Source organism: Melanaphis sacchari, unplaced genomic scaffold, assembly GCF_002803265.2.
Source record: "Melanaphis sacchari strain LSU unplaced genomic scaffold, SCAv2.0 Contig142_pilon_pilon, whole genome shotgun sequence".
In the NCBI taxonomy this organism is placed as follows: Eukaryota; Metazoa; Arthropoda; class Insecta; order Hemiptera; family Aphididae; genus Melanaphis; species Melanaphis sacchari.
The window spans coordinates 21610-30290 of NW_020270605.1; the positions used below are offsets into that span (position 1 = coordinate 21610).

At 28.8% G+C, this 8681-nt stretch overlaps 1 protein-coding gene across 2 annotated transcripts; it reads right to left on the reverse strand.

Annotated features, from left to right (window-relative positions):
* Window positions 1-568: 568 nt before the first annotated feature.
* Window positions 569-8085, reverse strand: LOC112591750 (zinc finger protein chinmo). 2 transcript variants are annotated; one of them, XM_025335669.1, is made up of 7 exons: window positions 7960-8085; window positions 7050-7129; window positions 3147-3310; window positions 2397-2614; window positions 1662-2139; window positions 1388-1570; window positions 569-1069 (listed from the first exon to the last, which is right to left on the reverse strand). In XM_025335669.1, the coding sequence occupies exons 3-7, from the start codon at window positions 3262-3264 to the stop codon at window positions 843-845; spliced, it is 1224 nt and encodes a 407-aa protein (XP_025191454.1). In that variant the 5' UTR covers window positions 3265-3310; window positions 7050-7129; window positions 7960-8085; the 3' UTR covers window positions 569-842. The 2 variants fall into 2 exon arrangements, with proteins under 2 accessions (XP_025191454.1, XP_025191455.1); XM_025335670.1 differs by lacking the exon at window positions 7960-8085 and adding an exon at window positions 7202-7806.
* Between the last annotated feature and the right edge of the window lie 596 nt (window positions 8086-8681).

Genomic DNA, 8681 nt, shown 5'->3' on the forward strand with positions numbered 1-8681 from the left:
TATATTAATTATAAATTAAAATTTTATATAATGTTAATTCACGTGTATAGTTTTCAATTCAGATGTACTTGAAATAAATTTTTCTTGAAAAATTCAATATATTTATAATTCAATACCTTAACAATCAATATCATAAAATCGTTTCAAATACTAGACAAGAAGTTATTAATATCTCAATGTTAAATATGTATAATTTTGAGCTATTAACCCAATTTAGTCCACTTTAATATTTAACAATTAAGTTAATAATTCCCCTTTCCCCTCAAGGTTATATTATAAACTCCTTTTTTTAAAAAAGGGCTCGAATTTTCTAAAATATAAGGCTAACAATTAACAACAAAAACCGAATTCAATTACTTATAAAAATGAATACAAATTATATTAAAATGTACCATTCAAAGCCACTTTTTTTTTTATCAATACACAATAAATGATAAGAGAGCTGCTTAATGACTTAACTAACAGCGTATTACTATAACTTATGGAGACATAAGCAATCCACAGAATCAACATTAACATTTTTAATATTATAAATAATATATTATAAGTTATATATGAATATATAACGTGTAAAAATCATTGAGGTAAGTTTCACATTGAAGGCGGTGTCATAAAAATGTATTTTCACCTAAAAACTAACACCACCTTCATCAGTCTTAATAGTTGCAGAAGTGTTTATGGTTTACATTTGTACTTTAAAGGCAGTTAGTCTGCAGTTTGCTTATGTACCAGACTATTTTATATTCAACTGGTGGTATGATTAATGCTTAAGGAGAGGTAGATAAACATATAAAGTGTTGGGGAGGGTAAAATATTTGGGAAAGAGGTAGATTTGTTAATAGTTATTGATTGTGATTTGCAGTTTGTGGAAATGTTGGATTTGATTTCACTGCAATTTCTGTTTTGTGTTCTCTGGCGATGTGCCGTCTCACTGTATTATTCCGTGTAAATGTTCGAGCACAAAAAGGACACGGTACTCGAATTCCTTGATGCCTCTGTCTTATATGAGCTCTAAGATTTGTTTCATAACCATATAATCGTTCACAATAAGGACATTGTAATTTTTTACCTATGAAACAAAAAATTAGTTATAGTTAAATAGTTTTTATGTAAAAGTAACAAAAAGTATTTTTCTTAAAAACATTGTTAACTGTATTTAATTTCTTATCAGCTCTTTAAAAAAATCAATACATTGTACTAGATATTCTTACTAATAGTGGTATACTGGTTAAACTAAGTTATCACACACTATATTTTAATATTCAAGAGAGTGAATGTACAATAGATTATCCATTTACATTAAAATAACAGTAATCATAAAAAAAATAAACATGTCATTATTCATAATTTAGTAGAAAAGTAATTGTTGTAAAGCAGTATACATTACCATCAGGGGTTAGAGTTGAAACAACGTTTTTATGAGATGTGTCCATCTTCCACGAGTGATTTGATGGAGATGGTGGCGTTGTCCCATTATCTGGTGTTTTCCATTCATTGGTTGTATTTGTATTTTGTGGAAATTCCCCAGAATTTGGTGCTGTTGTTGCAGGTTCAGATTTAATTCGCAGATCTGTTTTTTTTTTTTAAATATTAACACGAATTAATAGTATAGTATCAATGATAAAGTATGTTTAGTACTATTGTAGTAAAAAATAATTTACCTTCTCCACAATTATTAGAAGCCACATTACGGTAATGATGTGATGAAGTAGTAGCGTCTACAGGACCAGAACTATTTGTTTGGGGCTGATGAGAATTTTCCAAATGCGCTGATGAATGAGAAGAATAGGTCAAAGAAAGAGGAGATTCACGTTCTGGTCTGGAACCATCTCTTAAGACAGATGCTCGAACGCCCAATGTATCGGAAACTGGTGTTGTGTTGGGATTGTTATGGTGCGCTCGTTTATTATTTCTTTGGGGATCAGGTGATGATGGATGCTGTTCAGAATGTACAGTTGTTTGACGATAATGGCATGTTATATAAGGGAGTGGACTAAATGAGGTAGAGGGAAGTTGAGCTTCTGCGGATCCATTTTGTTTTGGTCTTGGAGAATCATTCGCTGATTTGTTTTCATTATTACCTTGTTCACGCTGACTCGTGAGTGACAATTTGTCATATTCAAATGACAGGCCTTTTACCTAATTAACATTTCAGAATATATTTTTATATTGTATTACAAAACTTCAATATCAATAATATCAAACAATTTGTCAATAATATTTGTTTTGTTTTTATTTTTTACTCATATATAGGTAAAATTTTCATAAAAATATTGAATTAATATGAATTAATTTATATTCATAAAAATTAATCAATTTTGATATAGCATTATATTAACAATGATACGAAAATATGAAAATCTTATGAAATTTGAAAATAAGATAATAAATTTTACCTGTAAATTGTCTGCTGTCTTCAAAAAACTAGAGAGCCTTTCTTGAGATATTTGTACTTCGCCACGGTACATGAACTCAAGTAACGATGCCATATTTGTTGACGATGTTCCATCAAGTATGACAATTAAACTTGATCCTAGTGGAGTAGCTTCAAATATTTCTTGAAAATGTTTACTGCATGCTGCCAGAATTAGTTTGTGAGCTTTGAAAGTTTTACCTGATATAATAAGATAGATATTTACTTAATAATTATTTGTTATAGATTTTAATAAGTAATGTATTAAATACTTCAATTATATTACAGCAGAACTTTGATAGTTTGGATATATTAAAGATTTTTCAAAGGTATACCAATGATTAAAATTTTTTACTGTCTTTATATTACTAACAAAACAATACAAACATACTTTCAGCAATTCCAATTTTGTATTGTTAGCTTTAATATTAGAGAGAAGAAAATATAGATAATGTTCAACTTCTTTTTAATAAATCAATTTACTGTAATATGAAAATGTATAATAGAGAAGAATAGAAGAATCTAGTATTGATAGCAAAGGGCCTAAATGGCCTATAATTCTAAAAAAAAAAAAAAATATTGAAACTGTGAAATGTTTATTTTAGTATGTTATGTGTTATTATGACGGAAAAACATATGTTCTTAATAAATTTATGTGTCATCACATTATAGCAATCACTGGATTATTGCAGTTCTACTGTAATTGTATAATACATAATATATTTTATATTACCTTCACAAAACAGAGATACATCTGTTAAACTTTCTGATTTGAAAAGATTATCAAATGCAGTTACAAGGTTGCTACTAAAACTATTCCACTTAAGACAGAACTGTTGCTGAGGGTCCATTCCAGATTGTTGTTGTAACAATATTTAAAAAGACATAACAGTGACCCTATAAAAATAAAAAAATAATTTTTTTGTATTGAACTATAAAATTTCATATGTAGGTAATATAAGATGAATTACCAGCAGTAGAACTTTTAAATGACTAGATATGTATGATAATGAAATAAGGATAAGATTCAATCAATTTATTTTTAAAAATTATAAATAAGTTAAAAATAAACATTTTTTGAATGTACTGTCAAAAATTTAATAACATAGGTTTAGTTAATTTTAAGTTTTAGTACATTAGTTATAGTTTAATTAGTACCTAAATATTGATTGTATAATTTGTCTTATATTTTTAAAATAATTAAAAAATAAATAATAATAAAAAGGGTGAACAATTATTAATTTTATTGAATAACCATAACTTGTTTTTTAGTCAATACAAGCAAAATAATAAATAAGATGTTATTTTATCTCTATAATTAGAAAAAAATTTTAGAAATATAAATTAGACAATATTATATTTTAGTATGAAGTATAATTTTAACTTAGTATTTGTTTTAAATATATTTTAAGTAATATCTTGAAAACTAAGATGAAAAAAAATAATAGGATAAACACTCATTTCACTTTGTTCAATGCAGTATAAATATAAAATGAATATAGATAGTATTGAAATTTAGAAATTAAAAAACTTTATACAATTATTTATTTGTCAATATACCTATGTATACTGAAAATAATTAATGTAGAGCTAATTTATTCACTGAATTTCTATAGTTTATATATTATAAATAGGTACAAAAAAATAAAATAAATGAAATATAGGTACCTACAAGTAACCATATATCATATAAAAAGTAATAAAATAACAGAAATTTTAGTTTAAGCAACCAATTGAGTATTGCATGAACATTAAATCTAAGATAAGAGGTACCATTAAATGTTGAATTTGTTACAATAAAATATGATATAATTTCTAAGTACTTATATACAAATATTAAGAACTTGTATACCTATATCCTACAGACTACTATTATCCGCCATGATACCAACCATCTAAATTAGGTATTACATTCACAGTAATTATGTTTAGTAATTGGTATACCACAAAGTAGATCATTGAAGGAATGTATTTTATTAATTTCCAATTTTATGTCAAATTTCAATCAACAGTTATAAAAAGCTCTTGAGACATTTATTCAATTTTAAATAACGATAAGATTGATAACAGATAATTAAAACATATAAAATCTATAATATCTAATAAATACCATACAATCATGAAATTTTTTATAAAAATATTGTTGTTATATACATGTTGCTGTATAATGTACAATTAGTTAATCAAAACTCATAATTAAAATTATTAAATTATGAAAATTAAAATTATTTATAAAAATAATAAAAATAATTTGTTTGTATCTACCTACTCTGACCTATACTTTTAAGAAATGTGTAGATATTAAAAACTTTCATATAAATTATTCTTAAAGAAATTTATCAAGAATAATTTGAGAAAATATATTTAAACTTAAATAAATATACATATATATTATAGGTACCTATTATTAAAATTATTCATACAAGCAAAAAATTATTTACAGATGTATATTTTTGTCTGTGATTTATTCTATCAGATTACGTCTGGTTTGATTGTTACAAAAGCATAGTAAAAAATTAAATAATGTTTATATGTGATGTTTTGTTGGAAATGTTGTTTTATTATTTTACAGAAACATTTATAGATTTTAAATAATAATAATTAATGTATACAATTGTTTCATTTTTAGTTTTTATATTTAAATTAACATCAAAATTAGGCATACTAAAATAAATAAAAAAAAAACATTTTGCATCATTAACTTTTTAATTAATGACTGTTTATGGTGTCAATAAAATAGATAATAATATATTGGTAAAAAATATGGTATTTAATATTTTGTGGACCTTTCATACTAAGTGAATTATTTACATTTAATGTACTTATTTATAAATACTATGTATAACAATATAAATTGTATAACTAGGATAAGTAATTAACTCAATGTAAAAAAAATAAAATCTAATCATGCTACTAATACAAGAATACAGTATCAATATTAAGACTAATTTTCAACATAGAAAATTTTATTTGATACATGACAGAAAATTTAACAATAACAAACACAAAACAAGTTAAATAAATTGGGAACATATTTACATATACCTTAATACATTTCAACAGATAGAAGTAGTAGCCGATTAAAATCATAGTTGAAATGTATTATTGAATGCAAGATGTAAATTATCATATTTGTGAATAACATTGACCTGTTTTGGCTATATTTACTAAATGTATGTTTATAATTCTATTAGTTAGGTACTTAAAGAATATAGATGTTATGGAGATGAGATCTGCTATACATATTTTTATTCAATAAAAAGTTTTGTAACTATTGTTGTCTATATGATAGAAGTTTAACAAAGCATAAAAAAAACATTTTTTTAGTCATTATATTATTGTAAAAATTTGTAGGATTTTTGTAATGATAAAGATTTAATGAAAATTTAAGAATGTATTGGCTATTATCAATTTAACATAAGTATATGATGATCAGAAATTAATGTAGGTACTTACAAAAATTTTATAGATAATTATTAATTATTGACATTATAATTAGTCATAACTGAATACTAATAATGTAATAAACAATTTAAAACCATCCAAATTTTATAATTAATGAATTAGTATTATAGATACCTGAGACGTTATGTATTATTGATAAAAATAATTAATTGTTATTTTATTGATAATTTAACAAAGATCAATAACTATATTACTATATAAGTCAACTAGCAACTAATAAACTAATATTAATATAGTTTTAAGAACCTAATGCATAAAATTAATGTCAAAATAAACTAATTATAGATAAGTTAAGAGTATGTATCGGTCAATGATAATATGAATATATCCGATACAAATAGTAAACATAAAATGTTAATATTAAATACTAACGATCTCCTAGACTATCTAAGCAAACTGAATAATGAATTACCTATTTATTAGGTGTATTATTTGTAAAATTAATTTTTATAAAGAATGGTGTACATAAAAAGAAAAAATGAGTTGTACTGTAACTGTAAAAATATTATTATAGACTACCTATGCTACCTTAGTGAATAAGTTGATTAATTGGAGTAAATTCATGGATCAGTATAAATTAAACAGAAGATTTCCCAATAGTTTAGCTTGGCTGATTTTTTTAAGATAATCATACTTTTTTAAATAGGTATTTTGATGATATAATTATTTTTAAATTTACTATATTTTATCTAATTAAATAATAACCCACATTTAAAAATATGTATTGTACACACAATTTATCTATAAATGTATGAGTATAATATTCTGATTATAAACAATATTATATATATGCTCAGAATTGTTTTAAAATTACACTATTCTTGATTCTAACTTTTACTTTATTTTTATTAAATTTAAAACCAAGGTATTTTTTGACAACAAAAAAAAGAATGTTTTTTAGGTCAAGCCTTCTTGGCATATCTAAAATAATTTTCCAGGCTTGAAAAATTAGACCCATCTGCACTTGAATGTATCTATGTATTACCTACCTACTTAATCAAAGGAAAATCTAAAATCTCATGGCAAATAATAGTTATACACCTAGAAGGTAGGTAGCTGGGCAATTTCTAGGACTGGAAAAATAAATTGTAATACTATTGAGGATAAAAGTCATTGACTACCTACACACTATATCTGTACATATAACTAAAAAATAAATGTGCAGACTTACCGATCAGCAGGCTGTGGCATAGACGATTCCGTCATACGTTCATGGCATCGAGGTGGCCCCCGGTTGTTGCGTTTTCAGGTCTGCGCAACAAACACATAAAGAGACAATATTTTATTATCACAGACATAGAGTATTGAGTGTTAAATTTTCACCTCACGGAGGCGATTTGATAAGAGACTGGGGGTGAAGTTCGAGGGAAAGTTTTTGACTCGAATTTCAATTTGAACGGCGTATGTCACAATGACCGCGCGAAATGATATCAGTTATAGACGACGACATCAGCTGCTGGTCGTAATATTCGGTACAGTGCAATTGCAAAGATTTGCATAGCGCACGGATGACCGTGAAACTGTGTCGTCGTCGTGTGTGTGCGAGTGTGCAGCAGCAACCACCTACTACCACAGCAGTCGAGCGGTGCGAGTTATCTGGTCGAAGTCGCGAGCCCAATGAGCCAGTGAGGGGCGCCAGCGTCTGCGAACGGAAGCGAATTGAAGCGGCGGCGAGCGATTTGCACGCGGTTGACGGTTCGTCGTCCGTCGACAACGACGACGTCGTCGTCGGCGCGCGGCGACGTCGGCGGCCAGTGGGTGGGTGGGTGGATGGTGATTACCAGAGACGGGGGTGAGAAATGTCCGATTTCCAAACGTTTCGTTATATTATTTTTAGGTAGACCCGTCACATCAAGAGTCGTAGCAGTGATTAAAATATTATTTTGCACACACACACACACACACAAACGAAATGGTAATGTGTCAACGATTAAAAAATAATAATAAAAAATTGATAAAACAATAATAAAAAACAAATTAAAAAAAAAAAAAATGAAAATGATAAAAAAAATTCGCGAATAGCTTCAAAACGGACGTGGAAAAGGCGATCTATAGTGAGTATGTTGTTGTTGTTTTATTACCTTGGAGCAGAGTTGCTCTCTCCGCGAGTGGCGTTCGCGAAAAATTTGTTGCAAGTAAATTATTTAACGCCGCGGACGTGAGTGGTGAAAAAAAATTGCAAAGTTGTGTAATTGGGGGATAGAAAAAAAAAAAAAAACACACTCGCTTTTACACACACACACACACACACACACACACACATACACACTCACACATAAACATGCGCGCACTCACATTCATTCACACACACGCGCGCGAGACGCACACTCGCAGAACGGCAGCAGCAGCAGCGGACCGGAAGGCGAAAATGGCATAATGCAGTAGGTCAAACTGACGAGTCGCGAAGTTTTGCGCTGACGTTTTTGCATCGCTGTTGTACTTCGTTCAGTTACGTATTGCTGTGTCGGCCGCGGCGGTATCGCCGCCGGCGGGGATGGGCCGGGCGGGTTGCGGGAACGTCACGGTGTTGCAGCGCCATACACGTTGCAACACTGCGTTCGACCTTATATGCTGTTGTAGTGCTATGCGTCGTATTGGCGGCGGCGGCGGCGGCGACCGGTGGCCTTCGGCTGCCCGCCGCCGCCGCTCTAGAGAGATCGAATCGCGCGCGCGAAGGTTTTCGTTATGAACGTGTATATGATATATCATGTGTTATAACTTTTCGACAATATTTCGCTCACGCGCGTCGCTCGTTTTTGTTTACGGTGGTGCCTCTCACCCACCCATCCACCCTGCCCGCCCA

Coding starts and splice junctions, on each gene's coding strand:
- LOC112591750 (XM_025335669.1), bottom strand. CDS start 3,264: ATGGACCCTCAGCAACAGTTCTGTCTTAAGTGGAATAGTTTTAGTAGC. Junction 2,140..2,396: donor AGACAGCAGACAATTTACAG/GTAAAATTTATT, acceptor AATGTTAATTAG/GTAAAAGGCCTGTCATTTGA. Junction 1,070..1,387: donor TTCAACTCTAACCCCTGATG/GTAATGTATACT, acceptor TTTGTTTCATAG/GTAAAAAATTACAATGTCCT.